The 15189-nt window shown below is 44.4% G+C and overlaps 1 protein-coding gene across 1 annotated transcript; it reads left to right on the top strand.

Moving 5' to 3' along the window:
* Positions 1–10089: 10089 nt before the first annotated feature.
* On the top strand, positions 10090–13321 carry LOC103710322 (receptor-like protein EIX2). Its single transcript, XM_008795994.5, has one exon. It carries the CDS (start codon positions 10215–10217, stop codon positions 13062–13064), a length of 2850 nt encoding a protein of 949 aa, XP_008794216.5. The 5' UTR covers positions 10090–10214; the 3' UTR covers positions 13065–13321.
* The last annotated feature ends 1868 nt before the right edge of the window (positions 13322–15189 follow it).

Raw genomic sequence — 15189 nt, 5'->3', positions numbered from 1 at the left:
TCTTTTCATCATGCTTACGAGATGAGCTATATGTTCAAGTCAATCTCGGTGCTCAAGAGGCATTGCTCGGAGCTCGGGATGAAGTGGGAGGCTATCGAGGAGTGGACCCGGTGGGCTGAGGAGAGGGCAAAGGCGGTCGAAGATAAGATGGTGTCAGCAGAAGCCTAAGCCTTGGCTGTATAGACCTAGAAAACGATCAAGGAGAGCCAATTGTCCATGGCTAGGGAGGCTATCCTGGCTGCCGAGCAGAGGGTCGCGGAGCTTTCTGAGACTATCTTGTTTCGGCTACTCGGTATGGGACATCCCAATTTAGGCTCAATTGTTTGAGATCTCCTAGTTGTGACACTTCGGTCTTCCTCAAGACGAGATCACTAGATCGAAAGAGCTTCTCTTGACTCTTGAATTGTAGTACTGAGCCGCTTTCTATGAATTTGTCGCCATGCCAATTCAAGCTCTTTCTTTGATTTTTTTTCTTATAGATAAAGGTTAGTTCGGAGCTGATTTGAGTTTGTTTGATCGACGAAGCTTTCTACCCAAGGTGACCAAAGCTCGATCTCTAGTGGAATCACCGCCTCCATTCCGAAAGCAATGTTGAATGGCATCTCCTCGGTGCAAACTCGATGCATCGTTTGATATGCCCACAAGACATTGTATAGCTCTTCGGCCCACAATCCTTTTGCTCAGTCCAGCCTTGCTTTTAACCCCAACGGGATCGTTCGGTTGGTCACCTTAGCCTCTCCATTTGTCTACGAGTGTGCTACGGAAGTGAACTGATGGTCGATTTCAAGCTCGGTACAGAATTCTTTGAATCAGATATTGTTGAACTAATGTCAATTATATGTGATGAATACCTGAGGAAGTCTGAACCTACAACTTATGTATTTATAATTGTAACCAAGTATAGGGATCCTTACCTCTATTGAAGACTAACTAAACACAGTAATTATAGACCCATATCATGATCTATGAGTTCGGGTACAGAGTACTCCAACCAGAACCTTCTTACACAGAAGACTCTCTCACTAAAGAATCAAACTCGAATATCAAAAAAAAAAAATACATGAATTAGTAACCTAGACCACCTACCGACGTCCATAAGGGATTCATCACTAGGTCCCCCGAGTCCCTCCTACCACTTACCTGGGTCAACTAGAGAGAGACAAAGAAACCATAAGAGAGAGAGAAAGAGAGAAGGAAGCTCTTAACAACTTCTTTCTATAGACAAAGCCTTATTAACAACTTCTTTATAAGTAGGTAGCTCAAATGCAGTAACCTACTGCTGGATCCGCCCCTCGAGTCCATTCTCAAATTTTCTACCTAGGTCACTTTCCTCTAATATTAAGGTTGGAGCATATTGAGACATCTTCTTGAACTTTGTTGCATACTGGCCAAATGTCATGTTGCCCATCTCTAGCTGATCAAACTCATGAAATTTTAGAAATCGGATACTCTGAGAAAAATACGTCTCATAGAAGACTTTTTTAAATTCTTCCTAAGTAAAGGGGGCATCATTCAGACCGAGCTTCCCTTTCTCCATCTCTGACCAATCAGCAGCCTCCCCTTGTAATATGAATGCAGCAAAAATGACTTTCTCTTCATCAAGGCATCTCAAGGCCCGAAAGACTTTCTCTGTCACCTTCAGCTAGTTCTCAGCCTCCATCATATTAGCAATGCCCTTGAAAGCTAGTGTTGCACACTTTTTGAAATCAATCAAACTAACTTGATGCTCCAACTGGACCCCATTGCCCTATAGATGTTGTTGTTGCTGCAGTTGTTATTGATACAACACTTGCTACTGCTGCAACTACTGCTGGAAGAACTGTTGTTGTTGTTGCATAAATTGTTGTTGTTGTTATTGCTGCTATATCTCCATCACCTTTATCATGTTTGCCCTAGCAGCATTCTGTTGTTGCATCATCACTTGCATCAGCTCTACAACACTAATTGTTCCCCAAGCTGAACTTTGAGTCCCCTAGAAGATTTTATCCCCGGAGTTCCCCTCTCCGGAGTACTGCCAGTGGGGTCAATGGGGTGTTCCTGCTGATGTGTACCTCGGCAAGGGTGGAGCACCATTTTGCTATTTAGATGATGCCCAAGCAATAGAGCCATCTGCAAATCGCGTCGACCTCCTAGCACACCTATGTGTACTCCCTCACGCCATATCAACCTACATATATCTCCAGCATCAAGAATGTTTAATTTAGATTATTTAAGTATAGATATTGCATCTACCATGTCATAACATCATTTATTTATGTTCACCCTACTTACACTTACTTCAAATCTAACCCTAGAATACTTAAAACTTAAGCTTTGGTACCACTTCGGTCATGCCCAAACCTATCACCCGGGTCGACCACATGACATACCCACATAATCCCTAAAGTGAAGCCCTAGAGATAATGTAAGGCCTAAGATGAACAATATCCACATAATACCAATAATAATCAAATGAATCTAATAAACTACTAACATTAAATAATCAATTAATTCAATTACAAAGTTTCAAATGTCTATCGGTATCAAAAAAATAAAAGAGATAACTACCTAATTAACTGCTAGCTACACAAACTCTTCATCCCTCCCATTGCAATCTATGCCTCATGTGACTTTGAAAAAAATGAAAGGAAGAATAAGAGCTTGATGGGGACATCAGAGCCCTTTATCCAGATGATCCTGAGCCCCTGGATTGAGTCAGACCCGTTTATTTGCATATTTATTTTATTTTTATTTTTGGGCTTGTTTGCATTTTAGGGCTTATTTGTGTTATTTGTGGGTTTATTAGGAGTTATTTTTGTGTAAGGAGGTTTTATATTAATTGTGTTTATTTGGCCCTATATATAGGGGACTATTTTTATGATTAGGATTTTAATGAAGTGATTTGGAATTTTCTTCCCCCTACGTTCTTTCTTCTTTTTTTCTCCTCTCCTCCTCTATTCTTCCTGCGTCTCTACAACCTCTTCTTTCTTCTTCTTCTCTTATTCTTCCTTCTTCTCCTCTTCCCCCGCATTGGTGCTGCATTAACTTGGTATCAGAGCCCTGGCTTTGCCCCGTTGCCAAAGCCACAATCGAGCATTTTCTCCCTCAACCTCCTACGGTCCACTGGCCCTATTCATTCACTCCACCAAAATCCCACCCGAGACATCATCTCTCTCTTCCCCTGGGTGCTCACCAGAAGAACACACACACACACACACAAAAAAAAAAGAGGGAAGGTCCCTCCCTCCCTCTCGGTTCTCATCAGAGAAAAAAAAAAAAGAGGGGAAGACCCCTGTTCGTCGGCCCTTTCCCGCCGGCCGCCAAGCCCGCAGCCACCACTCCCACGCTCCACTGCCGCTGCATCACGCCACCGCCAAGCCGAGCGCCCCCCCTCCGAAGTGTCGCCGCGCCCTCCGAGCGCTCCGCCACAATCGGGCACCCTATTGCCGCCTGCGGAAGCCTGAGATCGGCCGCTTGCGTCGTATCCGCATAGGGGACCGCCGCCGTGGAGCCCCGCGGTCGGTCGCCGCAAGCTCGCAGCCGCTGCTGCGCCCTCCGTTCGCCAGCAGCCGCCGCCACGATTATCGGCATGCCCTCCCGTAACCATAGGGAGGTTGAAGAAAGCCCTAGTGGGTAAGTACCGAGCCCGTTAACCCACGACCCGTTAGCCCGGTTCCGTTCCAAAAAAAAAAAAAGAGCAAAGAAAAAAAAAACTTACCTCTATCCTGACGAAGAGGAAACCCTAAGGGGTTTCCGCCGCCGCCGCCATCAACGCTGCCAACGTCGCCGCATCCTCGTCGCAGCGCCGCCATCTGCCACCGCCGCCGACACGCAGCGCCGCCCTGTGCTGCGACCACCTCCACCGCAGCGCCGTCCTCTTCCTCCATCGGCCGCCGCCCAATACTCCCTACCGCTTCATCCACCATCGGTTCCCTCGCCCTGCCTCCCTTCGGCCTCATCCCACCTGAGGCACCCCGCCTCCCTCGCCCCGTCGTATGCCCACTTTCGTCGCCGCCCACAGGCTGTCCGCTGCCGGCTGCCAAGTACCCCTTCTTCACCGTCCCCGCTTTCGTCCACCATCCGCCGCTTCGCCACCCAAGAGCGCCGCTTCCTCGCCCCGCCTCCCTTCGGTCGCTTCCTCCTCCCACCAAGCACCATCACTTCGTCACCTCCTTCCCTCGGTCACCCACCCCCCCCCCCCTGTCGCATTCATCCAAGCCACCATCGCGGGCTTCCTTAGGCCCACCTTCCACCAACCCCCCCCTTTTTGGCCCTGTTGTCACTTGTCCAGCAGGCCACCAGCCCAGTCCACCTCTACAGCCCGAATCTGTTCCGACAGCCCAGCCGTTTACTGTAGCGCGGTCCAAGGCCCTTGCCCGCAGGCCCTATTTCAGGCCCGATCCAGAGTGTACTTCAGCCCCGTTCAACAGCCCAGGAATCCTTGTGCTGTAGATCCAGGTCCACAACTCCAGCTAGCTCTGCCCGGCGCCAACTTCGTGTTCGAGACTCCACAACGGACGCTTCCGGTTGACTGCATCCGCCACAGGTGATAGGTTTCTACTTTTTTTGGCTTGTTCATTTAATTATGTTCTGGTTCTCTTGCATGATAGCCACATTTTGAAAACTTATATTGCTGTCAAAATTCAGAACATTAAACTTTTCACTTTCGAACCCATCCTATTACCCATTAAATCTTGATATTAAATTAGCACACCCTAGCAACATGATGTTTCTCAACATTATTCGCTCAAATTACTTTAGGATCAGAACAACTAAACTACTTGATTGCAATCTAATTTCTTAAATTGAATAATCTTAATCCTTAATTCTGAATAACCGAAGTAAAAATCAGCAACATTTAAATTTTAAGTTATTATTGTGAAGACTTGCTGATTTCTGAAATCATAATAGATTGCATTAGTAGGTTGTCCTGCATCAAATTTGGTCCTGCATTATAGTTATTAGGATTTCATTAGTGACACTGCATTTCACATCATCACCTAGTGTCATCATTGCATGCCAACCTGTAGTGATATGGAGTACTATCTCAGTCAACCTAAAACCCCTGTAGCTACCATAAATTCCGACATTTTGAGGTCTATCAAGGGACAGATCGTTGCCATGCGGGCTGGATACAAGGAATTCACACAAGAGATCCGTGAACTCATGCAAAATTCTAGGACCCCTACACCGCCAACCCCTGTTGCAGCCCAACCTAAAATCGGTTTGGTTGCACCACCTGTAATCCTTCCCCATTTTCTTGGGCACCAAACCCAATGCTCAAGGTGTCAACAATTCGACCACATAGCATCCCAATGTTCCATTAGGACCTACCTGATTACTGAACCAGAAGCTAGGAGCCAAGAGGTCGAATATGTCGAAGAAGTCTATGAACCAAATATAGAAGACTATGAAGAAGACTTGGAAGACGAACCTATAGAATTAGATTTTGTCCAAAATGATTCCAAAAGGGAGACTATTGATCTAAGTACAATCAAGCCACTTCACATCACTACTGTGGAAGAGGTAGTGACAGATATTGAGAGCCAGTCACCTGAATTGGCACTTGTAGCTAAAGATACCCATGTGGAGTCCAATCTTGAATATTCCCCTATAGTAGTTTTCCTTCTAGAGGAGTTTAATGATGTAGTCCCTGATAATCTTCCGGATGCACTTTCTCCGATGCGTGATATCCAACACGCAATTGATCTAGTTCCCGGAGTATTTCTGCCCAACTTTCCACATCATAGGCTCAACCCAAATGCATATGCTAGGACCTGGGATTTAATATTATCGACAGTTGAGTTTGCATATCATAGTTCAGTTAACAAGTCCATAGGTATGAGTTCATTCGAAGTGGTGCATGATTACAAACTTAGGCAACCCATAGACTTGTTTTTCATGTCTCATCAGTATAGAGTCGTTGAGTCTGCACAATCAATTGCATCACATCCATGTTCATTGCATCAAGAAATCAGCAATTGTAGTCACTTTAATAACTTAAAATATAAATTCCTTACTAATTTACACAGATGTTATAAAGAGTAAAAAGATTACGTCATGATAAGAATTAGGCTTGAACGATTTTCTTCAAATACGTTTAAGAAATTGCAAACTTGTAGTGCAGAACCGTTCAAAATCTTAAAGAAAATCAATTCGAATACATATGTTGTGGATCTTCCTGATGACTATGGGATTAGTGCGATATTTAATATTGAAGATTTAGTCCCATACAAAAAGATAATATTCATGCCTTCTGACCCCTTTATTGATATACCTGCCCATGTTGGACACCCTAACCTATTACCTGTTGTTGAGCCACCACCTCTCAAATTTCATGCACACAGAGAACAAATAGAACATATTTTGGATGAGCAGGTTATTTCAACCAGGAGCGGTGGTTACCAACATTATCTTGTTCGGTGGAAAGGTCGACCAAAGTCTGATATGACGTAGATTTCCAAAGCACAATTGCAGCGCCTTGACCTGGATCTTCTGGAGCAGTACGACAGCCGGCCAGACCTGTACTCGACGGGGTCGAGTTTTTCTCACCCGGAAAGAGTTGATGGGGACATCAGAGCCCTTCATCCAGATGATCCTGAGCTCCCAGATTGAGTCAGACCCGTTTATTTGCATATTTATTTTATTTTTATTTTTGGGCTTGTTTGCATTTTAGGGCTTATTTGTGTTATTTGTGGATTTATTAGGAGTTATTTTTGTGTAAGAGGGTTTTATATTAATTGTGTGCCCTATATATAGGGGACTATTTTCATGATTAGGATTTTAATGAAGTGATTTGGAATTTTTTTTTCCCTACGTTCTTTCTTCTCTTTTTCTCCTCTCCTCCTCTATTCTTCTTGCATCTCTACAACCTCTTCTTCCTTCTCCTTCTCTTGTTCTTCCTTCTTCTCCTCTTCCCCCTCACTGGTGCTGCATCAGAACTTTTTCAGCCCAGTAAGAATTCCGAACCACTACACTATAAGTTATAATCAAATGAACAATACCAGAAAGAATGAATACTATATCAATACCCAAAAAGCTCATATAAATAACAAGCACGTAAGCCTTCATTATCACCTTAGTAAAGAAGCATACACACACACACACATATATATCTTAAATTTAACCAATTGTTCAATAATAGTTCCTTATATCATGTCATCCATTTTTCATTAACTTGATTTTCAGGTTTCATAGCAATACTTTTCTAGCATTAGGCTAACCAAGATCATAACCCAATCCAAGACTGACAAAATCTCAAGTATAAGCCCATGGATGTTGTTCCACACATAAGCTCGTGCAGGCTATCCCATGCATAAACTCATAGATGCTATCCCATACATAAGCTCGTGAGGCTATCTCACACATAAGTTCATGAAGGCTATCCCATCTGTAAAGCCTTGGAGCTATTCTACGTGGAGGCTATCCCATAATATGATTAGTCGAAACCATTCTTATCCATCTGATTTACATGTTGTTACTCTTGTGAAATCAATTTCCACTTATATAGTGCATTTTTTTCGAATTCAAGTATTATTGTTCACATAATCATATTTTCAATATTTGATACATATAATAACTGTACAAATATATTTGTACTGAAAATTATATAACACAAACCATCATATGCTAAACCAAATTTATCAATGTATATCTTATAATGTAAATCCAGTAGTACAAATCAATAACATGTATATATATATATATAACGATAACTAAGTAAATGGATCTTTATCTCTACCAAAGACTGACTAAACACAATAATCATAGACCCACATTACGATCTATGAGTTGGGGTGTAGAGTACCCCAATCAGAACCTTCTCGCATAGAAGACTCCTCCCACTTAAGAATCAAGCTCGAATATCAGGAAAAAAAGTACATAGACTAGTAACCTAGACCACCTACTGACATCCATAAGAGATCCATCACTAAGACCCCGAGTCCCTCCTACCACTTACTTGGGTCAACTAGAGAGACAAAGAAACCATGAGAGAGAAAAACTAGCGAGAGAAGTAGAGAGAGGAGAGAGAAAGATAGAAGGAAAAGAAGAGAGAAATGTATCTTCTCTCTTCATGAATAGAGGGATTCATCACTTCCTCCCTTCGGTCAGCACCAGGGGCAGCCATGGTGGCACAGCCCTCCCCCCTAATGGCGGCCATAGGCGGCCTGCAACGTCAGCCACAATTATTGCCGACGACGGTGGCGGACCGGTGCATAGAAGAAGAAGGGAAGAAAAAGAAGTCGGCACCAATCAAGCCATCAGTTCAGCCATTACAGTAGCTGTTTTGCTAACCCAGCACCATGTGATATCAGGGTTACCCAGGGGTAGCAAGGCTCGACCAAATCAAGTGGCCGATGGGGGCGAGCATAGGAAGAAAAGAGACCGAAATAGGGCACCCCTATTTCAAATAAATTTCCAGTGATTTGCTGGCCCCATAAACAATGCCTAGAAGACCAGGAAAGACAGAGAAGATAGCGAGGAACACTTACTTCAGTCCGGCGAGGTGGTCTAGTAACTTCTCCAACGACGAGTCGAGGAACAAAGATTCGGAAGAGGAGCTTGGGATCGGCGGTTTGCTTCGACGGATTTGCAATGGTTTCAATAGGGGAGGAAGAGATCTTAAATAGAAGAGATCCTATCTCTTGGCGGTCTTTGATCACCCTAAAACTCTAGGGTTCCATGATTGGCGAGGTTGGAGTCTTCTTCTCTACCTCTCCACGATCGGTCGACTGCAATAACTGCCAATGGGCCTATCCTTTTCAGGCCAGCCCATTAGCTTACATTTGTTGTTGGCAGGCCTGTTAACGAGCCAAACTGCTCGGGCTCGGCTCGGGCTCGACCCAGTAAAAGCTTGGCTTATTAGTCAAACGAGCCCGAGCTCGAGCCCAAAATGAAGCCCGTTTAAACCCGAGCCCGAGCCCGAGCTTGAGTCTGAGTAGCTCACGAGCCCAAACGAAGCTCGTGAGCCCTCATTAAATTTTCCAAACCCGACCCCCGCCATCTCAGTCCAAGACTAAAACCCTCGGCTCTCACACAGTCCCCACTTTCCTCTAGGGTTTATGCCCTCTCTTCGATCTGATGGTTTTCGAAACGCTCGAGGAGGAGAAGAAGAGCTCAGAGGACAAATCTCCTCCAGTGGTGGAGGAGGCAGCAAGGGATCCGGCGGTGGAGGAGGCAGTGGCCAGAGGAGAGGCGAGTAAGGAGGCAGAGAAATGAGAGGAGGTGGAGGAGGAGTAGGAGGAGGAGGAGGAGTGGAAGCGGAAGAGGAGGGATGCGGTGGAGAAGGGTGAGGAGAAAGGGATGGAGAAAAAGGAGAGGAAGTGGGGGAACCAACGTATGCTTCTCCCAGCACAAGAGCTCGAGCCAAGCCTGAGCAGCACAAGAGCCATGTCCCACGTCTAGCACGAGAGCATCAAGGCCCAGATCTGGGACACTGCCGGCCAAGAGAGGTACCTCCTCCCAAATCTTAGACTTCCGATGCGGTTCTCGTTCTCTTCTATTCTCGGATTTGTTCCATTTTGTCTTCTTTAGTGTGGAACTCCTTGGATCCAGTAATAGCATCTTGTTTCTCGTTGGTGTTTGAGTTTGAATCTATGTGGTCGTATTTAGTATTTGAGTCGAGATTTCGGGGGCGGCTTCGGGATCCGACAGTCCCTGGATCCCAGTGGGGACGTTGGCTCCCCGTCGGGGTGGGGAGGAGGTGATGTTGGTAGGTAGGTCTGTTAACGAGCCGAGCCGAGCCCGAGCCTGAGCCTTTACTTTACCAAGCAAGCCTGAGCTCGAGCCCAATACAGAGCTCCGTACCAAACCCGAGCCCGAGCTCGAACCTGAGATTCTGTGAAACAAGCCGAGCCCAGGTCTTGGGCTCGGCTCGGCTCGGCTCGTTAACAAGTCTAGTTGTTGGGTGGTCAGTCTTTTTTTTTTTTGTTTTTTTCGGTACGAAGTTTCGTGATTCTTTTGCTTGATTGACTTGACTGCAGAAGTCATCTTGTACCTTTTTTTTTTTTTTGGTACCAAGTTCCCGTGATTTTTTTGCTCGACTGACTTGACTGCAGATGTCATCTGGCACGGGTTTTTTTTTGGTACAAAGTTCCCGTGAGTTTTTTGCTTGACTGACCAACTGCAGAAATCATCTGGTACTATTAACCTATATATCTTCCTATAATAAGGGACCTAGCTAATGTTCATTCCTTGCATTGTAGAAAAGAGGATATCCTAAGCATTCCAGAGCCATGAGTGGATCACTCTTCTTGTCAGTAGTTCTATTTCTTGGTTACTTATGCACTGCAACCAGTGCCGTCTCACTTTTAGGTTGCGTCAAGTTTGAGAGACTGGCTCTTCTCAAGCTGAAACAAAGCCTGAAAGATCCAATGAATGAGCTTGCTTCATGGAAGGGCATCAACTGCTGCAGTTGGGGAGGAGTAGGCTGCCACAATCGCAGTGGCCATGTTTTCAGGCTCACGCTTGACAGCATGTCCTTGGGAGGTGAGATCAATCCTTCTTTACTAGAATTGAAGCATTTGAGGTCTCTGGATCTCAGCATGAATGATTTCAATGGAACTAACATCCCAGAATTCATTGGTTCGCTCCCAAAACTAAAGTATCTTAATCTTTCGAATGCGAATTTTGGCGGTCCTATTCCTCATCAGCTTGGTAATCTCTCTAGCCTTCGCTACCTTGACCTTGGCTCGAACGACATTCCTCCCACTCGTGGGCTTCAGGATCATGATCTTGGATGGGTTTCCAACCTTTCTTCTTTGCGATATCTCGACATGAGTGTTGCAAACCTCCCAAAAGCGGGTAATTGGTTTTATGCAATGAACAAGATTCCATCTCTGTCAGCGCTACGGTTATCATCCTGTGAGATAGAATACATTCCTCGATCTGTCCCATACCTGAATCTTACATCTCTTGCTATTCTTGATCTCTCTAGGAACAACTTGAATTGCACATTACCCAAATGGTTGCAAAACATGACCAACCTCAACCTTCTGGACTTCAGTGAACAGAATTCTCTTCATGGTCCGATTCCTGATGTTTTTGGGAGCATGACTTCTCTGTCTGTCCTTAACCTCAACTTGAATCAACTTGAGGGTGAGATACCACAAACCATGGGAAATCTCTGCAGCTTGGAGGGTTTGGATCTATCATGGAACAACATTACTGGACAGATGACCCAACTAGTGGTAGGGTTGTCTCGATGCTTTTCCAATTCATCACCCCAGATAAGTTCACTTAATCTTGCCCACAACTCGCTCTCCGGTCCCATTCCTTTGACAATAGAGAAGCTATCATCTTTGGAATTTCTGTATCTGCAGTCTAACCAGTTAATTGGGACTGTTCCAGAGGGTATAGGGCGGTTCTCGAAGCTTATTGTTTTAGATGTATCCTCCAATTCCTTGACCGGCGTTGTTTCTGAAGCTCATTTCGCCAACCTTGGTGTACTGAAGGAACTGTACATGTCTCTGAATAACTTGTCTCTTAAGGTGAACTCCAATTGGGTTCCTCCGTTTGAGCTTAATTTTATTTATTTGCCATCTTGTCAACTGGGTCCACTTTTTCCCTCATGGCTTCAGACACAGAAGGGCTTCTCAAAACTAGATTTATCCAAAGCTGGTATATCAGATACAATGCCACACTGGTTTTGGAGCTTGACCACGGAGATCATGTACTTGAATCTCTCTCAGAACCAAATCAAGGGTAGCCTACCATTGTCCTTGGAAAGTATAAGCATTTCTCTTGTGGATTTGAGTTCGAACTGTTTTGAAGGCCCTCTGCCTCGTTTTGGTCGCGATACACTAGTGTTGCATCTCTACGACAACTCATTTGAGGGGCCCCTTCCTGCAGACATTGGAGAAGCAATGCCTGTGTTGAGAAATTTATTGGTTTCTAATAACCTCATCAATGGTAGCATTCCTCAGTCCATCTGTACAATGGAAAATTTGGAGGTTCTTGGGCTCGCCGATAATCTTTTGTCAGGAAGACTCCCTCATTGCTGGAGCGATTCACAAATTCTCATGGTAGTGGATTTGGGAAATAATAACATATCTGGAATTATTCCTGGGACAATGGGTTCCTTACTTTCCCTAGCATCGCTGCACTTGAACAACAACAGTCTCTCAGGTGAACTCCCTTCGTCTCTGAAAAATTGCACAAGTTTGGTTGCACTCGATCTAGGCGAGAACCAAATATCTGGAAATATACCATCTTGGATTGGAAGCAGCCTACCAAACTTGGTGATCCTTCGCCTGCGGTCAAATAAGTTTACTGGGGGCATCCCTCCTGAGCTATCCTATCTTAGTTCTCTTCAAGTGCGGGACATTGCACAAAATAGTCTTTCAGGAATCATCCCGAGATCTTTCGGCAATCTTACTGCTATGACCAAAATACAGGAGAAGGGATTTATTTTATATGAAAATTGGGGCAGCTACCTGGACAATGTGTTGGTCTACATGAAAGGAAGAGAGCTCGAATACAGCAAGACACTAGGACTGGTCACGAGTGTGGACCTATCAAGCAATAAATTGCATGGGAAGATCCCGGAAGAACTAACGAGTCTCTTCGGTTTGCTTGCTCTCAACCTCTCTGAAAATGCGCTGACAGGAGAGATTCCGAAGAAGATTGGTAACTTAAGGTGGTTGGAGTCATTAGATCTTTCGAGAAACAATCTCTCTGGTGAAATCCCTTCAAGCATGTCCTCTTTGACTTCTTTAAGTCGCTTGAACTTGTCATATAACAATCTGAAGGGAAGAATTCCTTCAGGCTTCCAACTCCAGACCCTCAATGATCCTTCTATCTATATTGGAAACCAGGATCTATGTGGTCCTCCATTAACTGATGGCTGTCCAGGTGATGGTGAATCTCCTCCAAGCAGAAATTCTAGTATTACTGGTGAAGAAGATGGATCTGAGTTCTTGTGGTATTACTCTGGCTTTTCGCCAGGATTTGCAGTGGCAATCTTGGGGGTATTCAGTGTGTTATTTTTCATGCCATCTTGGAGGTACGCCCTCTTTATATTAGTTGATGACATCGTTGACTGGTTCTACGTAACCACAACAGTGACAATGGCCAAGTTGAGGTGATTGTTTAAGAGGAGGCATTTGATATGGATCATTATCATTTATTTCGAAATTAAGTCTCCTGTCATGAAGTCGGCTTTTTGTGCTCAGTATGTGGTGGGTCATGTCAATGCCGGAGTTGTTAGTTTTGATAAGCATGTTACTGTAATTTAAGAACCTTATAAGTTTGCATATCTCAACTAGATTTGTCACAGTAATTTGTCACAGTATATGGTTATTAATAAGATGATATAAAATCGTATAATGTGATTCTGTACCAATATTAATCAGTCTTTTCTCTTTCTTATGTGATAAAATTTGGGCTCGTACCCGGCTTCATTTCACGAAGAGTGAAAAGCAGCAGCACGGAAAGCAAAAAAGAAAGGTCTGGTCCCCTATGACAGAATATCAGACAAATAAAAAGCATAAATGTAAAACTTCTGGTCCTCTAATCCCTTCCCTTGATCGACCTATCTAGTACGTGATATATGCACCAGTACACCTCCAGCTGTTGTTTCCTTGCACACCTCTAGCTGTTGTTTCCTTGCTTATCAGCACAGCTTACATTCCTTGTATAGTGCATAGTTTTAGCCTATAATCGTGTAGTCCTAGCTCTATATATTCCTTGTACAGCCTTTTTCCATTCAATATGAGATAATATCCTTCTCTATTCAATGTGTGATATTCCTTTTCTATCATGGTATCAGAGCAGTCTTCTTCATGAGACTCTAATCAGCCTCATCTCTTGCAGGCCATTAGTGATGTCGCATCTCCTTATTTTATTCATTCGGTTGATCATCCGAATGCTATTCTTGTCTCTTCCTTACTCACAGGAGACAACTGTTCTACTTGGCGTCGCTCCATGAAAATGGCTCTCAAGCTTGATTTTGTTGATGGAACACTAAAAAAACCAACTGATGATACTGCTGCAATTCAGTTGTGGGATCGGTGCAATGATATGCTACTCTAGCTCTTGGCTTTTGAATAGCATCGATAAATCTCTCACTGGTAGTTTAATATATTGCAGCAACCCACACAAGGCAGATTTTCTCAAAGCAACAATCCACGAGTCTTCCGCCTCAAACGTGATATCGCAACTCTCCGCCAAGATACCATGTCTCTCGCTCAATATTACAATACAGTCAAAACTTATTGGGAGGAATTGAGCGCTTTGCAAACCCCACCATCTTGCACTTGTGGTGGACTCAAGGAACTTGCTGCACTTCAAGCTACAGGGAGAGTTTTTCAATTTTTAATGGGCCTGAATGATTTCTATGCATCTATTCGTAGCCAAATTTTGGCCATGGACTCACTCCCTCCAGTTGGCAGGGTATATTCAATCCTACATCACGAAGAAATCCAACGGAACCTCCATCTCCCTTTACCAACAGCAGAAATTCAAGCTATGTCTATCAATCGCTCGTTGCCCTCTTTTACTGATTCTAAACTATGAGAATCTGTGCGGGCGTATGTTTAGTCCCACATCGGTTATTCGCTGGGTAGATCTTAGGTACTTATATAGGATCAAGGAACCTAAATAATACCTTCCGGCTAACCATTTTGGGTGAAGTCCTAGGTTGTTACAAATGGTATTAAAGCGGACCTAGCCCATAACCTATGTGGACTAGAGGACACTGCAGCACGGATCCATTAGGGCTGACCATGGACCAATTGTAGTGTTTGTGAATAGATTTGAACCCTTTACTTGACGAGGACGTCAGGGCTTGAATGGGAGGAGTATGTGAGGACCCGTGTGGGCGTGTGTTTAGTCCCACATCGGTTATTCACTGGATAGATCTTGGGTACTTATACAGGATCAAGAAACCCAAATAATACCTTCCGGCTAGCCATTTTGGGTAAGGTCCTGAGTTGTTACATAAACAAAGAGGCCGTGGGCGACCCAATTAAGTGTGATCAATGTGGTAAGCCCAGGCATTTAAAGGAATCACTACAGTAAAAGTGTGAAAAGCCGACGCTTAAATGCCGATGCTAGGGAAAAGCGTCGGCATTTTCTGCTCCCGCGCCAAGCTTTCCCGACGCTCTTGGTGAGCGTGGGTAATTTGAAGCAGTGGACGACGCTTAAACGCGTCGTCGTAGACTTGATGCTAAAACGACGCTCATAAGCGTCGCCAAGGCCCCCTTAAAACCC

The sequence above is a fragment of the Phoenix dactylifera genome, chromosome 6 (genome assembly GCF_051530095.1).
Source record: "Phoenix dactylifera cultivar Ajwa chromosome 6, Ajwa_hap1_PhDact_Kaust_v1.1, whole genome shotgun sequence".
Taxonomy (NCBI): Eukaryota; Viridiplantae; Streptophyta; class Magnoliopsida; order Arecales; family Arecaceae; genus Phoenix; species Phoenix dactylifera.
Note: the sequence above shows the minus strand (reverse complement) of the source record. Positions and strands in the feature narration are given on the sequence as shown.